The 18,223-nt window shown below is 39.6% G+C and overlaps 1 protein-coding gene across 1 annotated transcript in view; it reads left to right on the top strand.

Moving 5' to 3' along the window:
• ZNF451 (zinc finger protein 451) overlaps positions 1-18,223 on the top strand; it is a 37,750-nt gene that overhangs the window by 5,931 nt on the left and 13,596 nt on the right. The window contains exons 2-10 of the mRNA XM_010010420.1: positions 2,353-2,436; positions 3,615-3,740; positions 4,834-4,945; positions 5,569-5,719; positions 7,075-7,201; positions 8,872-9,025; positions 11,107-11,254; positions 11,828-13,470; positions 14,560-14,694. Of these exons, the coding sequence (XP_010008722.1) occupies positions 2,353-2,436; positions 3,615-3,740; positions 4,834-4,945; positions 5,569-5,719; positions 7,075-7,201; positions 8,872-9,025; positions 11,107-11,254; positions 11,828-13,470; positions 14,560-14,694 (2,680 nt within the window). The remainder of the gene's footprint in view (positions 1-2,352; positions 2,437-3,614; positions 3,741-4,833; positions 4,946-5,568; positions 5,720-7,074; positions 7,202-8,871; positions 9,026-11,106; positions 11,255-11,827; positions 13,471-14,559; positions 14,695-18,223) is intronic.

Below are 18,223 nucleotides of genomic sequence, written 5' to 3'. Positions count from 1 at the left end.
GTGTAGGGGTGTTTTACATTTCATTTAGAAAACCATGTTCTCTTTAATCATAAAAAGTTAAGCACTCTTTTGAGCTTGATTCCTGTGAAGTTTTGTCATCTGTCCAGTATCTCGTCCCTCTTCCTTGCCAGTGAGACAATGAGGGCTGTTTATGTCTGGCCAGCTGAACAGCTTTATAGCCTTGAAAGGTGGAAGAATGTAAAGAATGAGATGCAGTAAAGACAGCAGAGAGAATTGCTTGCTGCTGTTCTCTCTGCTGCTTCTCATGAGACAGTAAATCTTTCCAGCTTGCCCTAGCTGGTTGATTGTTAAGATCTTGAGGACACTGCCAAATATATGGCAGAGATGGTGGATATAGTACTGCACCTCCTCAAGAAGTCAGTCTGCTGACCATTTTAAGTCCTCCTTCTGCCTGGAAAACTTAACTTTCTAACAAATAAAGAATACCTGTGAATTATGCAACAGCTCTGTGGTATCTGCCAGCAGTATTGCCAAACGGTTAATACTGTAGTTTAGCCAAAAACTCTGTCATATAATGCAGATGGCATTACATGTACAAATACAACAGCCACCACCACCCTCACTACCAAAACCTTATCTTTGGTTTTGATTTATTTACTCTGAGGTAAGATAACAACTTTGGGTAGGAAACATTTTATGGCATGTGGTAATTTTTAGTTAACCTGGCCTCTCACTGAAGATGTGTACACATATAACCATGGATTTGAGTTAGAGTCACTAGGAATATTTTTGTTTGGTGTATGTAGAGTTACTCATCCTGTTTCGTGTTTATTACACTGATTATTTAGTAGGCATGTGATAATGTTGTAGCATGATAGGGGTTTGTTTATTGTCTTGCACGACATCAAATTATGTGGACGAAGTACTGGGGTTTTTTGCCTTTAAAAGCTGAAGACTTGTCAAAGTGAGTGTGGATGGAGCTCCAGACGTTATTTTGTATATCTTCTTTAAAGAAATTAAGACTTACATGCTTAGTTTGGGTTGCTGCCTTTAATTATTCTTCTCCATTTGCTTTTTCATGTTTGTGCCAATATCCTACTATCTACCAGAAGCTGGTAGTAGAAATGTTAGAAGAATAGAGAAGACTTAAGTACTTGTTGATGTCCAGGGTCCTTTGTCCTCCTATCTTTGCATGGAGTCCTGACCAGGCTTCCTCAATGCACATCTTTGCAACTGAATTCTGGGCAGACTAAATGGACACATGTGTTTGTGCTCTGAGTATGTGGTGTGAATGGGTGACTCCATTTCATTGTGATTCTAATACAGAGAAGGTGCTTGTGCTTATGTAATACCTGCTCAAAAGGAGTAGCTTTCAGGGCTCAAAAGTGTATGAGACTGTTTCTTGCTTTCTTGTTTGGAATGCCTAAAGATTTTCACTTCTTTTTGTATTGGGTCTGGCTGATGTTAGTGAATTTTCACCACAGAAGTCCTTATAGTGCTCTGCTTTGCATTGGTAGCTAGAAAGATGCTGGAAACACACCAGTGTTACAGCTACTGCTAAGCCGTGCTCACACATCATCAGGGATGTGTCTCCAGTATTCCCCCTCATCAGTAGGCTGGGAATGGGCAAGATCGTGGGAGGGGACACAGCCAGGACAGCTGACCCAAACTGACAAAAGGGATATTCCACACCATATGATATCTTCTCAGCAATAAAAGCTAAGAGAAAGGAGGGGTGGCATTCGTTGTTACGTTTGTTTTTTTGGAGCAACTGCTGCCCTGCTTCCCAGGAAGTGGCTGGCCGTTGCCTGCTGATGGGAAGCAGAGTTTAAATCTTTCATTTTCCTCTGCTTCTGTGCATGGCCTTTGCTTTTGCTTTTTTTATACTGCTTTTGTCTTGACCCACGAGGGTTTTTTCCATCTTATCCTTCTGCCCCATCTGAGGAGGGCAGTGCTAGAGCATCTTGGTGGGCACCTGGCATCCAGCCAGGGTCAACCCACCATGCTTTTGGAGCTGGAATTTGTGTCTTTTAAAAACAACCAATCAAAACAAACCCTGAAAACAATGAAAACCCATTTAGCATTGCTTAGTAAAATTTAAGGACATTCCTGTCTTGGTAACAGCCTGCTACCCTACTACCATTGAATTAATGGCACAAGTTGAGTATCTTTAAAAATGTAGATCTAAGTTGCTTGAGCAGGTGAAGAATGTAAGGTTATTAACCAAACTAAGACTGTTAATTTGTACTTTTTTCTAGTTGATATCTATATGTTAAAACCTTGGGGAAGTTACCCTTCAGGTAATGCTGACAATGTACTGTAAAGCATGCAACATTTTATCTCCAAGGAATACGACATAATATTATGTGTGTGTTTAACACTCTTTTTCAGGAAGGACCTTTAAGGCCTGTACTTGAAAGCATTGATCTTATCAGTAGCGAGGATGAAGAACCTAATAGCAGTTCTTATGTTCATGTGAGTATGTTGTAATACGTTTTGGGATTACTCAGCTGATAAAATGATTAGTCTCCAGTATTTTTTTCCCATCAGTTACTTCTCATAAAAATACTTGTTAGAGGTATTTTTAATAAGTAATAAATAAACCAGCATGGAAGTCTTTTGATTTTTACCGACTCTTGATTGGAAGGTAAGAATGCCAACACTTCATTTTTTTCCTGAGCCATTTTTTGCCTTCTTGGAATGGACTTGGATTGTTTTATTTGACTTTCAGTGGTTTTAGCAAGTGTGTTGAAGAAAGCTACAAATGACCTCATAAATTGGTGTATTTGTTTTCTAGCCTGCAAATGTTATCTGGCCTATTCCTAGGCTTTTTTCTTCCAAAGTAACTTGTAAGGAGCAGTTCATAGGTTGGAGGATCTTATTCTGATGACAGCCTCAGTCTCATTCTTTGTAATTCCTTTTTAGAATGTAAGAGTCAGAAGCAGGTCAATTCAGGTATCCCCCAAGCTTATTGTGCCTACTCTGCAGGGCCTTTGAGGGAAACGGTGATTGAGAATGGCTCTGCTAGAGTTATTTTTTGGCAGCAGTGGACATCTCTTAGCTTATCTTTTCCAGTGTTACAATATAGGATGTATGAAACAAACCTGGTTCTTAAGGAAAGGTGGGACTTCTGCACATGCACAGGCTCACTCCTCAGGGATGATTGCTAGAGTTGATTGTGCAGCAGGAGCAAACTACAGCGTATGGCCCTTATGCTAGAAAAAGCTAATCTGCCTTTCTGAAGATAGCGGGCAATGCTGTCTAAGAGCAAGCATGATATCAGTTCTCGGTTTTTCAGGTGGGCTGCATGTCGCCTTTGAAATCTTTAGCAATTTTGTTTACCTACTTAGAAGAATTTACTTCATTTTTAATTTGAGACTTCTAGGACACCCAGCACTATCATCTGTGTGCTTTTAGTGAGGCTAATGTTGATGTTGAATTGCCTTGACTATGTAGGGGGTGGGGATTGTTTGTTTGTTAACAGAAGTTAGAGGTGCTGGTAAATAGGAAGAGAAAACTAGCAAGGTAGATCATGGAATTTAGGATTGGAATTATGTACTGAATTGCATCCTGATGCTTAGGCATCACTTTTCACTGTATTAGTGCCTGTTACTTAACAGTTACCAAATAAAAGTTTAACTTCTCCATTGTAGAGAAATACTAAGCGTAAAGATCACATTGACTATCAGAAAGAACGAGTTGCATCAACTTTGGATCGTCTGGCACGTCATGTAGAAGTTGAGAAACAGCAAAAAGAAGAGAAAAACAAAGCCTTCAAGGTATTGGACATATTTTACTGTGGGTTTTTTTGTTTGGTTTTTTTTTTTTTATGTAGAATTAAGTAGAATTGTATAATACAGGCCTTGTAGTCATGAGTGTATTTATTTTCACTATTAAGTAAATAAAATGATGGATGAGCAAAATAGAGATTTTTCCTTCTGGGGCATTTTTTGAAACACAGTGTGGACTTTGTCTCTTCAGTGGCTTTTAGCTGATCAGTTTGCTAGTCTTATTACAGTTCATAAGGGGTGAGGGGGAAGTAACTTCATGCAAGGCAGTGGCAAAAACTTGTTCTCTTGTTTGTATGTATAGCAGGGGGACCTCAGCGTCAGTTATTCTGGTTAAATAATTGAAAACTAACAGTTATTACAAACCACCATTGTGCAAACCAAGTTATCTACCTGCTTTTGTCTGAGATTTTTAGGGACGCTATTTGCCACATGAAATCTCTGTATCAGGTAATATTTCATAATGGGATAAAATTTTCTATGTGTAAGGCAGAATTTTAAAGTTGAATTCTATTAATTGTGTTGTGCAGCTATTTGAAAGGCATGGGATTTTTTTTTTGTTATTATGAACTGGGAGGTGCAGTCAGTAGGCTGAAGGGTAGGGCTGCTATCAGTGGGACCCAGACCACTTGAAGGAATGGGCTTACAAGAGCTTCATGAAATTCAACAGGGAAAAATCTAACATCTGTGGAATGTGCTGACTTTTCCAGGCTAATTTTCTGAACACCCTCAACGATTTTTAAAGTCACAGAATTGTACTATAATTACAACTTGTTAATAGCCTACAACAGACTACTCTAATGCAACAGAGTAAAAGGCTGTTAGGTGTAGTCCAAAGTAGCCCTGAAGTCCAGAGAGGCCTACATTCCTCTCCGGTCTCCTCCACTTACAATATGGCAATCTATTAATGTCTCCACATACTTTCTCAGCTGTGAAGTCAGAGATAGCTATGTAGCTTTTAAAGTAGTCTGAGAATGAAGGCTAAAAAATCCTTTTGTTAATAATATTTTCCTGCTGGGTGGCTCCTCAATCCTCATCAGGTAATGTAACCTGCAGAATTAAAATTACACCTTTCCCCCTTCAGGAGAAGGTTGACTCCCAATATGCTCATGGGTTGCAAGAGCTGGAATTTATTCGGGCAAATAGTGACACAGAAGCTGCAAGATTATGTGTGGACCAGTGGTTAAAAATGCCAGGTAAGAATAGGAAACTTAAATTTCTGTGATAAATTTTCTAAGTCCTGCATCACAGGATAGAACGTATGATAGTTGCATTGAGCAGTACTGACATTGAGCTTGTAGGTGCCTCATGCATAACCAAATCTTACAGTATTAACTGTGCTACAGTGTGGCATTTGGAAGTTCTTAAACACTCATTTCCATAAAAGCTATTCTTCTAATGTTTTGCTGCTTACCACATTCAATATATGAAGTCTGAATACCACTAAGGCAATGTTAACTACTTTTATAAGCAAAGCTGCTAGAAGGAAAAACATTACTGTTGAACTGTTGCTCAAGGAAAATGTCTACATAAATAAGTATAATGTCACGATGTTCAATCAGTGTAAAATACTGCATGGAGGACCTTGTGGAAGGTGACAAAAGTGTTTGAAAAGTAATCCTGCTGGGAATTGAAGAGACAGATTCCTCAAATGAAACAGCAGACTTACTGTAGCAGGATTGAGTTACAGTGCATTGTTGGCTTGCTTTTAAGAATCAATATGACTTGATTTTTAAATGTTTTAGGGCTTGTGTTTGTTTTTGTTTTCTTAAGCCTCTGTAATTCAGATTCTAGTTAAGTGCTTTGTTTTATAACACAGGTCTCAAACCAGAAAGTGTTAACTGTGGAAAAAGGCGTGTTTGTAAGAGAGCACATCAGATGAAAGTCAACAGCAGTCCCATGGCTTGCCCTGTGATGCACTGCAACAGAGAGTTTGATAATGGACATCTTCTCTTAGGTCACCTTCAAAGGTAAGGACATAGTGAAAGAAATGATGAAAGATATGCTTCAGCTTAGTGCATCAACATCAAGTCTACTTTAAACTACCTATCGTGACAAAATTCCATTTGGAGGGCAGGTTAATATGTTACAGATTTTGTGTAAATGATGTGATGAACTTCCTGGTTGGTTGTTTTTTCATTTGATGTTTTTCATTCAGAATTGATCTCCTCTTGAGCATATTTTGATTTTTGAGAAACAACATTTCTGTTCTCCAATTCTGTTACATCTTCATCCAAACTTGAAAAAGAGCAAAATGTATACAACTTGATGGTAAGATTAAAAATACCCCTTATGTTTGAAAGAGGAGCAAGAGCTACAGGCCAGACAACTGTTCATAGCTGATCATTGCTAGTCAGCACTCGCTGTGTCTGGGGTCAGTTCCAGCATATAGTGCCTTTTAACTACTGAATATGCATGGGGAAAATGGTGAGGAGAGGAGCTGAGGGGAGTGCTGTGGGTTAGCCCTGGTGTCAGTTCAGCCCCAGAGAGCCGCTCACTCACTCCCCCCAGTGGGGTGGGAAGAGAATCGGAAGGGTAAATGTGAGAAAACTGGGCTGGGATAAAAACAGTTTAGGTAAAGCAAAAGCTGTGCAAACAAGCAAAGCAAAATAAGGAATTCCCGTTGGTGGGCAGGGCTTTATCGCACATAACAGCTACTTGGGAAGGCAAACACCATCATTCTGAACATCCCCCCTTTTCTCCTCCTTCCTCTAGTTTTTATTGCTGATCACAGTGTTCATGCTGTGGAAGACCCCTTCAGTCAGTTGGTGTTGGCTGTCCCAGCTGTCTTCCCTCCCAGCCTCTTGCCTGTCCCCAGCCTTTGTGCTGGTGGGGTAGTCTGGAAAACAAAGGCGGCCTCTATGTTGTCCAAGCACTGCTCAGCAATAGCTAAAGCATCCCTGTGCTATATCAACACTGTTCGTAATTCCAAAGCACACCCACTGTATGTAAGGTGCTATGAAGAAAATTAACTCCATCCCAGCCAGGACTAGTGTAGGGAGGTAAAAATAAATATATTTTTAAAATTCCTCTGTAGGCAGTTGAGGTTTTTGTTAGTTCTTTCACTCTTAAAAACAGTATGATTCTTCTGCAAAGTGGTCATTGTAACAGGTAAGCTGCAGGGAGAATCAGCCCTGTACAGGATACTTCAACTGATACGGTTAACAGAGGAAGTGAGGAATTTTACAGTTTAGGTTCATTTGATAGGGTTTTGTCCAACAACTTCAAAAGACGGATTTTCCTGCCCCCCCACCCCCCCAAAAAAAACCCACCTGTTTTGACTATTTAGAGGGGACTACTTTGTTAATTATTTCTTTCTCTCCAGGTTTGATCATTCTCCTTGTGACCCAACAGTCACATTACGTGGGCCCCCAAATAATGCTGTCGCCTGTGTGATATGCTGCCAGATATTTTCAACCTCTCAGCAGTACAGTGATCATCTTTTATCTAAGGCAAGATCATGAGGATAGGTAACTCGCCTGACTGAAAGTACTAGGGGGTTTTGAAGATATAAAAATATGCACTGGGATTTTGTTTTTTTTTTTTTCTCCTTTTAACCTTCTTTCTCCCCTCCCTTCTTTTAGTCTTCAAGATAATGTTTCTTATGCTGCCATTTCAAACAGTGCATCCTGACAAGTACCCCCATTAGATCTAGACATTAGACCAATGTGCTTTTGAGAGAACTGTAGTTCTGTCTTGAACCTCTTGTCCCTCTATTGGTGCTGTCATAAGGTATTCCCTTCTTTTTCTTTTCTTTTTTTTTTCTTTTTTCTTTTTTTTTTTTTTTTTTAATGTCCAAAACTGAAAGATAAAGGCAAGAAGTTAGGGTGAAACAAGTAACATAAAAAGAGAAGCACCAGAAGGGAGATGGGGGAAACCAGAGGCAACAGAATGAAGAAGAAAAACTTGAGTGATTCAGATGTAACTGTTTCTTCTGTTACTATGTATTTCCTGCTACTCACTGGTTAGAGAAAAGGATAATCTAGCATTTGAGTTTTGATTTGAATATAAGCTAATGGTGTTTGGGGATTTTATTGTTGTTCCTTCCTGCCTTCACTCTTTGTACTTCTTTTTTTTTTTTTCCTTTATGATGCTCTCTTTCTTTTCTGTTCATAACTTACCCCTGTGAAACCTCAGTTCATTGATAGTAGATGCTCAGGTGTTATCTTCTGGGTGCATTGTTTCACTTAAGCAGTCTGGTGTTGAACTGGATAATGGATAGCATTTTCACAGTTTAGTATTTTAATAAAAATGTTGTGGATCTGCCTAGTCTGCAAAAGTTGGGTTAAATTTAGGGGAAGTTCTAAATACTCTGAGCATCAGACTAGTTTTAGCTAGTAGTAGTAACCACATAGCTAGTAGTAGTCATACCTGACAAGCTTGAAAGATCACATCGTAGTTTGTCCTAGCTCTTTTCCCATTGCTTCCAAGTAGTGTGTCTGTGGCATGTCCAAGGGCATTAGCTGCAGTTAGGGAGTGGCTCTCACAGCAGGCAGGAAGATGAGATTATTTTGGTGTAGAAGGATGGGGAGATAATCCTAAATGAAGCTGTAGAAAAAAGCATAAGCATATCATGAAGATTCTTTGAGTAACATAAGGAAGGAGTAAGCAAAAATGTCAGAAGCAAAATTAAAGGATTTTTGCCCTGAAGGCAGAGATCTGAAGTTGATGTAGAAGGCAAAAGGGGTGGAAGGAGTTAACTTTGCTGAAAATCAGAGACCTGTCAGGCTGTTCAGAGGAGCAGCATTTTGAGAAATTGGTGGTTAGCAAGATTAGGGAAAAACAGCTGCTTTGGTGATAGAAGGAGATCTTTTTGAGAGACTGGGCAAAGGGACTAGCTAAGAGTTGATGGAGCCCATAGTTCCTGGGAAAGGTGCTTGCTCCCAGTCATGCAAGAAGGGAGTGGAAAAGTTGCCAGTGTAGTAAGGCAATTTGGCCAGTCCCTTGTGTCTCACTAACTGAAGTGCATAGGGTAGGCTATAGATAAACATAGATGTGGTAGCTGAAAAACTAAAAGTGCCAACATTACTACAGAAAAGATAGAGGAATGGAAGGATGTGAGGAGAACTGGTAATAGTTTCTTGACTTAATTTTTTCTTAACTAGATCATTTTCTCTTCCAGCTAGATGAAAATGATGGACATATAAAAGATCTCCCTCCGCAGCTTATTCAGTGTTTTGCTTGCCCAGACTGCTTCCTCCTTTTCACCAGAAGAGAGGAGTGCTTGCAGCATATGTCAGGAGAGAACCACTTCCTCCAGAATTCTAAATTGAGTGGTATGTTGCTACTAAGTATACTGCTTTCATTCCTTCTGATAATTGATCCTTATGCTATGAAATTACTTAATTGTGCTGTGTAAAAAAACTTAAGGTTTTAAAGTTTGTTTTTAATGAATTCCTATTTTTCTTTTAAGATCTTAAATGTGATCCAGTTTTGTAAGAGGAGATGCTTTGAAATTCATATTTTTGTATAGAAATGATTCTTCCATCACAATTGCTGTAATGAGGAGCAGACTTGCCTTTATCTCCATGCTCTCAGGTCTCATATATGCTTCCCATCCTCCAGTGACTCTGTACAATTGCTGTCCTAAATAAGTTTACATTTAGCATGTTGGTAGGAATTCAGACCAAAACACATAAATTTCAATTTCAGTCAGGCTGGCTGTGATGTTCCTTCCCTTTACTGTACTGTCTGGAGGCTACTTTTCTTGTAGTTGTCTTTGTCATTCCTGGTGGAAAAGACCTGTGAAAGTTTCTCCTCCATATAATTGCACATTTATCCTGCTTAGCTAGAACATTGCTGCTGGTCTGATGCCTTGCACTGGCTGCATTGTTGCTGAAAGCTAAAATACAAGTTCTGTTGTGAGCTGGTAAAATCCTGAACCATAGGATCAGAATAGTTAGGGTTAGAAAGGACCTTAAGATCATCTAGTTGCAACCCCCCTGCCATGGGCAGGGATGCCTCGCACTAAACCATGTCACCCAAGGCTCTGTCCAACCTGGCCTTGAACACCGCCAGGGATGGAGCATTCACAGCTTCCTTGGGCAACCCATTCCAGTGCCTCACCACCCTCACTGTAAAGAACTTCTTCCTTGTATCTAACCTAAACTTCCCCTGTTTAAGTTTGAAGCCATTACCCCTTGTCCTACCACTACAGTCCCTGATGAAGAGTCCCTCCCCATCATCCTTGTAGGCCCCCTTCAGATACTGGAAGGCTGCTATGAGGTCTCCATGCAGCCTTCTCTTCTCCAGGCTGAGAACCATACTTGCTAGATTCCACAGAAGATACCTGTCTGATTGTGATCTAGGAAACAGGGTTAATGACCATCATAACTATACTGACTTTCTTTAGCTTTGACAAAAGCAATAGGCATTAAAGCATTTACTTTAATGTTAAGTAGACAAATGAGATATAGATGGTGTTGACTTTTTATTTAAGAAGCTACTACATTGTAGATAATGTAGCTTTCAGGATAAGCCTACATGGCCATAGTTATTTCTTGTCTTCATAACTATGTATTCTACTACTGCCCTCCCAACGAGTGTCTGCAGGAAGTTTGCAGTAAATACAGGCTTTGAAGGAATCTTCCTGCAGGTCAAGCCAGTACTGCCATCTTCACGGAAGTGACAGTCAGCTGCACAGTACTTTTATTCTCACATAGATTACTAATTCTGAATGTGCCAACTGTAGATGCCTTTAAAACTGGGTCTCTTAGTAGAAAATTTCTTACGTTGCTGATACCTGGAGGGAGGCATGGAGTATGTACTGGGAACAACAGCAAGTCCTGCACCTAAAAATTTAAGGAGAATTAATGTTGAGGATGAGGAAGAGCAAGATGGTCACAGTGTGTGGGAACTTGTTAAATGAATTGCATATTTTTTTCTTTTTAAACACACTGGCTTTAAACAAAAGCATATGTTGTAAGAATAGACAGGTGGTGATAGATAAAGGGGAAGGTGGTCAATAAGAATCTTCTAGAGAGATCTGACCTGACCTTCTAGAGGGAGGAATAGATAAGTAGAGTCAGTCATTAAGTATGAAAAAGCAGGATGCAAAATCAGGTATGAAATTTACAGAAAAATTTAAAAAATTAATGCAGTTTTTACTTTATGCTTCCATTGCATAATTACTGTCATTCAGGTGGCACATGGTAGCTTGCTTTCTGAACCCTGTGACAAAAGAGTTCCTGTGTAACCTGCTCTAGGTGGCTCTGCCTTGGCAGGGAGTTTGGACTAGATGATCTCCAGTGGTCCTTTCCAACCCTAATGATTCAGTGATTCTGTGTTTAACTGTATCATCTGAGAGCTGAAATGCTGTGAAAGAACTCTAATATGTGGTTGCCATTCCGTGTTATAGATGAAATGAAGGCTGGCCTTCCTCTACCTTTCCCATCCTATGCAAAGAACCTTCTGATATCTCTGTGCAAAGAGGTCCCCTTCCAAGTGAAGTGTATATCCTGCCACCAGACACTACGCTCGCATATGGAATTAACGGCTCATTTCAGGTTTGTGAGAGACAGCTGTCTGCATGATGTGAATATCCATAGATAGGTAGACATGTTCTTAGTGGTGCTAGTGGATTTCAGGGCATCTAGGACTATGTGAATTTGACTTCCTGAGTAAGCCATCAAAAACTGTCCCTTTCCATATCTTTTACCTGCCTTATCCCACACAATCCACTGCAGAATGCTGATTGATGTCTGTATCCTTTTTTTCTTTCTGTAACACAACAACAGAATTTGGTCTCTGTTCCACTAAATTGGCAGTTTCTAAATTGTTTCTGAGTTGGCAGCGTTTGATTTCTGAAATGTATTGAGTCAACAACATAAGCATCAATCTAAAGTGCTAGTTTTGGAAATCAGCACCTAATTCTCCTCAAAGTGCAGAGACTAGATAGGTATTGCGTCTTTTTCTTGGCAGGCTAATAGGCGAGTTGAAGTATACAGAGGACATTATTCCATGCAGTAATTGCTGCAGCTACTAGGTAATATGTCAAAGTACATCTGAAAGTTTTAGAATGTTTCATTATAGGTTATATCATAACCTCTTTACTTTTTTTTTTCTTTAATCCATTATAGAACACACTGTTATAATTCTGGGCCTGTGGCACTCTCAAAGAGGAGCATCTCCCAAGTTGCAGAGATCTTTAAAACAGAAGGTTACTGTGGGAACTGTGATGAACTCTTTGCTGATCAGAATCAGATCACTCAGCATAAGCAAACCACTCAACATAACATTAAAGCTGTTACTACAATGGCAGAGTCCATCTTGATGTTCTGTCATATCAATGGAAAAAATAAAAATCAGTCTCATTTGTGGCATTCTGTGGATCGGTCAAGACCACTGCTTAAAAGACATTTGACTTCTGACGAGTCTACCAGCGAGACGGGGTCTACTCCTGCAAAGCAGAAGAGCGATCTAAAAGATAAAAATGAAGGTCATGTGGCAAAGCAAAGTCAAGGTAGTGCCCACAAAGTAAAAGCCTGGTTTTGTGAATGCCTTCGAAAGTTCTTTACAGAAGAATCAGTAGAAAAACACATTTTATCAGCAAATAGGATCTGTCACAAGTGTGCTGTGTGCGGAAAGCTTGCTGAAAATTCAAGCATTATCCGCCTGCATATGAGTCGATTCCATGGGGGAGCACACTTGACTAATTTTCTTCTCTGGTGCAGAGCATGCTCTGTAGATGTCAGAGAAGAGGATATTATGGGACACGTGACTGAATTTCATGGTGGTCATAGTTACTATTATGAGCAAGAAGCTCCAGAAGATGAACCTATGCCATCTGCTTCTAACACAGCATGCATTTATGCACATGAAAGGAAAGACATTCCTAGTCCTATAGAACTCTCCCCTGAAAAAAGCCCTATTGTGGGAAAATGGCAATGCTGCATTTGTGAGGAGATGTTTGAATCTGAAGAGAGTGTTAAACAACATTGCATGTCCTTAGAAAGCCATTCATTTCACAGATATTGCTGTGGCTTATGCAGAAATTACTTCCGTAAAGAAGGAACGCTACTGCGACACTTCCAAGAGCATCATAACCAGGAGATACAGACTAAATTCTTATGTGGCCTTTGTGATAATCTCTTCTTTGACACAGAAGAAGAATTTCTAATCCATTATAGGGAGATTCATAGCATGGACTATACATTTGTGCCTGAGCAGGTGGAAGTATCAATAAAAAAAGAGGAGGACTTCTTGCCAGTAGAAAAGGGAGACCGTTTAACCTGTGGTTGCCGAACAACTTACATCTCCAAAAGAAACAGGAAGAATGATTATGATAATTGTCAGAAAGCCATGCTGCAAAAAGGAAACTTATGGTTTCGATGCTGCACCTGTTCTGCAACTGCACAGAATTTTGCTGATTTGAACAGTCACCTCAACACTCACATGTCAGCGAAACGTAAAGAAGAGATGTTTGTTGTTAGATGTGCTGCATGCAACAAAAACTTTGATGATCTTCAGGGTGCACATCAGCACTACCATGTGAAACACTGCTTCTTGCAGAAACCTGATCTATCAAGTCTTGCAACAGAATTTGATAATGCAGTATTCCAGTTCACAGCAAGTGGGGCTTGTGTGGACAGAAAACATCACCAGCTAAAATTTCAAGCATCTCCACCCAAGACTTGGGAACGACCACAGTCATCTCCTCGGCGGGGACAAATCCAGAATGAAAAAAGAGAGAGCTCTACATGTTCTGAAGAGCCTGAGGAAGGTTTGTGCCTTTGGGTTTTTCTTAATATTGTCTTAAGCACGCTCTGTTTCAATGTCAGTATAAGTATGTAGCATATCATTTGCCTGCATCCAGCCTATAAATCAGTTCAGAATTTAATATTTGTTATTTCTCAAAGCTGCATTTTGAATTCTCAGTGTTTGAGTTTCCAGAACTTGGACTCAGTAATTCATTGCTATATGCCATATGTATGAAGGCTTTAAAAAAAGATTAAAAGTAGGCAGATATGAGGACCCTGGGACTGAAACATTTAATTTTCAAATTAGTTGGGAACATAATTTTGTGTTTAAAGGAAGAGGACAACCCAGGACCCCAAATAGAGATCTAACTCCTAGAAATGTAGGAGTGGTCTGTAATATGCACACATTCAAGAGAAACTTGCCACCTCTGTACATATAAATCTTTGAGCCTGGTAGTGCTTTCTGTGTGGGCAGTCCTATTATAACACCATCTTCTCAATTTCCTTAGCTTGCCAAAAGAGAATTTCAGCTAAGAATTTATATTCTTAGTATGTATTAGGGGTTTTTTTACTTTGAGCATGCAAATATTTTTTTTTGAAGTTTATGTCACTTCTAAGAATGACATCAAGAATGCTGAAGGTGTACCTTGTGTTCAGAAATTGGAAGTGGTTTTAATTACTCATGATGTTATAATGCTTTTGATTAAAAGGTTCACATTAATGTAGATACGCAACAAAAAGTATGTCTCTAAACATTTTACATGTGTTTATACATGCAAGTAATTTAATGTCAGAGACTTGCCATAGTCAGAGGTGCACAGTTGAATATTAAATGGACTATTAAAATGTCTCAGTTCAGGACAACAGCTTTCCGTGCCTGCCAGAAAGCTATCCAGCTCTACACCATCAAATAGCTAGATTCTACTTTCTTTTCTCTGATTCGTGTATTATTAAATGCTACTTCAGTTGATTTAAAAACAACGCAATTACCAAACAGGATCATGTTTTGTAACTTTTAGCTTATAGAACAGTTGAATACGTGAATTTGCAAAAGCGTATCTTGTTGATGTATGTTGGTTGACCAGATAGTCATCCTTTTTATCCCACTGAAGATGATGAACTTCCTGATCTTGACTACCTGAGTACCATGACTCACATTGTGTTAGTGGATCTGGACAACTGGGGAAGCTTATTCACGCAGCTGCCAGCTAACCTGAACCAAGGGACATTTATCTGGGGCTTTCAAGGTAAAAAGTGGTTGAAGGAAATAGGAAGATGACATTAACAAGTCTACTCAGAGCAGAGATTCTTTGAGAGAATGAAGAACAGGAGCAAGCAGCCACTAGGGCCCCTTTAGTTACTGTGTCACAGGCACCATGTAATAGAAATGATCTTAACTTTTCTAAGTCAATCTTAACCTCCTCTGTGCTTATTATTTCTTGTAGTGTATTGTTCCAGACTTGCTGAATGGTTTAGGAGTCTTTCTGTCTTCCCTGTTGAACTTACTTGGGCAGTATCATACTAGGTTTTCATCATTATGAGGACAGCCATAATACTTGGAGACTGTTTTCTTTCAAACTCCAAAGTCCTTGTCATAATGTTTGTTTTATTTGTAGTTCCAAAAGGCATGATTTTACATTCTTTGATTGTGTACTGTCTCTGGCTTGCTCCTTAAGGGTGTTCCTGGTCATCCTATACATTAATAGGTATATCTCCATCTGGAAGATACCAGTAATGGTACTGGATGATGGGTGGAATTCACATTGTTATGGGTTTGGAAGAAAAAAATTTTGCCAAGTCTATCAATGGCATCCCTTTAATTTGATACTTTTCCTTACCTGACAATTCTTGTCCCCCTCATGCATTTTCTGCTGGTTTTCTCAGTGTCTGCCTTCATAATTATTTTGCCTGTGGTACATCGAATACTTCAGTAAAGTCTGGGTAAGGGATAGTTTCAAAATATATATTGCCTGACATATAAGCATCATCTTAACAGACTTGTAGGAGTTGTCAGGTGTGTTTTACACTTAGTAAACACCATTGCACTGCACCACTTCTTTACTTAATGTTCTTGATTATCTCTTCCTTTCAAAGATAATCAAGAACATCCTGAAAACTGAGAGTTTTGATGCTGCAGAGGCTGGACAGAAAGGCCTGTTGAATCACCCCACAAATATCCCCTCCCACTTAGAAACAGGCATTCCAGTTAGTTGATGAAGGCAGAGCAAGTATGTCTGTTAATGTAAAGTGAAAGTTCTTCAGTCAGCTGCGCTCCTGGACCTGTAGTCTAATGTGTGGTTGTTAGGAGTTCTGGGGACCAATCCTCTGGTCTTTTCTGTTAAAGCAGGTTATGCTCCTGAGTGTTGTGTTCTGCTCAGACATTACCTGTATTGTCATTACCTAGCCTTTGGCCTATCTGCACAGTAACAGTATTCTTGTGCATGCACACAAAGCCACAGAAAATACTGATCTTGAGGGGTTAGATTATACTGAGTAATCCTGAATTTCTATTTCATCCTTGTTGCCTGGCTGCTCCATTTATTTATATTCTCTTTTCTATATGGCTGAACAAGCTGTTGTTTTGTTTTTCTGTCTTGTAGGGCTTTGCCCAGCTTGACTTCTTGTCAAATTTCACTTCACCTCTGCACTCCTTGACTTCTAAGCCTCTTGTGATTCGAGATTTGGTTTAGTTTTTTATTGCTTTGGTTTTTGTTTCTACGGTTACGGAATCCACTTGGCCTGGGAAAAACATTTTTTTTTTTTTTTTCTTTTTCTGCAGATAAGTAACTATTAGGAATCTGACTTTTAGAAATGTCAGGCCTGTTTGACACCTACAGTCCAACAGGAGCTGAAATTTCTTCAGCAGGGTTGCTGCATGTAGGCTGCCCTGTGGGAATCGCCCCTGGAGCACTTGAACTGAGAAACCCACAATGAAGAGTTAATGGTGATTAAAATGGGCCATATTTTTATCAGAGAATACTGGAGCAGTTTATTAGTGTCATGTGTATTGTTACAGAGCCTGGGTACACTAAAGCTCCTAGACACATCTGGATTTATTGTTGTAGGTGCCCTCTCGTAATAAAAGGTTTACAGAGTTACTTGATGCATGCTATTCTTGGTTTTAGCCTGTGAAAATACAGTGACATCCCTGTCTTTTCTGATTTTATCCCCCCCCACTCCACCCCCAGCATTTCCCAAACATTTCTGATTGTATTTTTTTATTATTTTGGTATGATGCTTTTGCATTATTTCTGTTATTCCTGTTGCTAACACAGGCTTAGCTTTGCTTTGAATTCCTCCATTGTATTCCCCAGGCTCTGTATTGTTCCTGTTTTCAGATATCATATCCCTCACCCATTTGTGGTCTAGCTCTGACAGAGTAAATACAGTTCTGTCACTGTTTTCAGCTGTCCTAGTCAAATGTCTGTGTTGTACATTTATGCCGCCAAAAGCTAGGGTTGGTGATTACAAGTCTTTCCCAAATAGCAATGTCAAAGGCTGTCACAACAGATGAGAATGAGTTACAAAAAGCATTTTCCTCATGGAGGGATACTCCGAAATTATTACTGTGCAGTCTGTAACTAAATCCTTGAGCTTTGAGATAATTTTTGTTACCCTCTTATAGCCATTAAGCTGAAAAGGTGGGGGAATAGGAGAAATCTAGTGAAGATTGCATCTACATCTTTGTCAGACTGGGAATGGGCAGGTTGGGAAAGAGAGTGTTCTGCAGCCTCTTTACTTGAGCCTTAGTTCCACAGGTGGTCACATGAAGTGTGATCAGTGACTGCTTTCACTTGCCATTCAGAATCCTTTCTTGCATCCAGCCATTCTATTGTCGGGCAGATAGAGCAACATTTTTTTCCTCCCCACTGCGGATCCATTATTTCTTAGTAATTGGGAACGTTATGAAATTCTTATTCCCTCTCTGCAAATTGTCCTTCCATTTGTTTGTCTCCTGTTTTCCCCTCTCTTCTTGAGAGACTTGCTGCGTGTTTCCTTTCCCTTGCAACCTGTTTCAGCCTGGTATTTTTATCTGTAGCAGGCCTATTACTCAGCTCATCTCTATCCAACTGTTTTCTCAGCCAGTAACTACGTATTTTCAGATGCTGTTGAGCAAATTGCCACACTTATTTTTTTTTTTTTTCCCCTTGTAGCCTTATTTTGCTTATCCTTGACTGCACCCAGGTGTTTGTCAGGACTCTAGTATTTGTTTCAGCTGTTGCACAAGTTCTTGGATTCTTAAACAGTTCTGACATGTGATATGTCAAGCAGTTAGTCTGTTGAAAATCATCTTGGGCATTACACTAGCACGGGATTCCCTTAGAGAAGCAGTTCTGTTACTTGTACTGTGTTAGCAGAGCTCCTCTGCTTCTGCATGTTAACCATAGCTGTGCTTACTAGTGGGGAAAAAAGTGCATCCTGTGTCTAAAAGCACATGATGTCTGGAAGGTAAATTTTTCAGGATTAGGAATAAAATTCATACAAAATTGAATGAGAGGCTTTGTGTAGGATCAGGCTAGCTACTTTTTCCTTCTTTGGTTACTAACCCAAGAATAAGGGTTCTTCGGGGATTTTGGTTATATGTTTATTTTATCTTTCACATTGGTGAAAATAAATTCTGACTTTAAAGCAAGATTTATCTTTGCTTTTGCCTTGCATTCTTGATTCTTGGGGCATTTCTGGTCGGTTTTTGGGGGGAGGGGGTGTTGGGTTTTTTCTGTTTGATTGGGTTTTTTTCCCTGGTTGGGTTTCTTTTTAACTCTCTCTGCACCCTCC

Source organism: Nestor notabilis, unplaced genomic scaffold, assembly GCF_000696875.1.
Source record: "Nestor notabilis isolate BGI_N333 unplaced genomic scaffold, ASM69687v1 scaffold12172, whole genome shotgun sequence".
Lineage (NCBI taxonomy): Eukaryota > Metazoa > Chordata > Aves > Psittaciformes > Psittacidae > Nestor > Nestor notabilis.
Note: the sequence above shows the minus strand (reverse complement) of the source record. Positions and strands in the feature narration are given on the sequence as shown.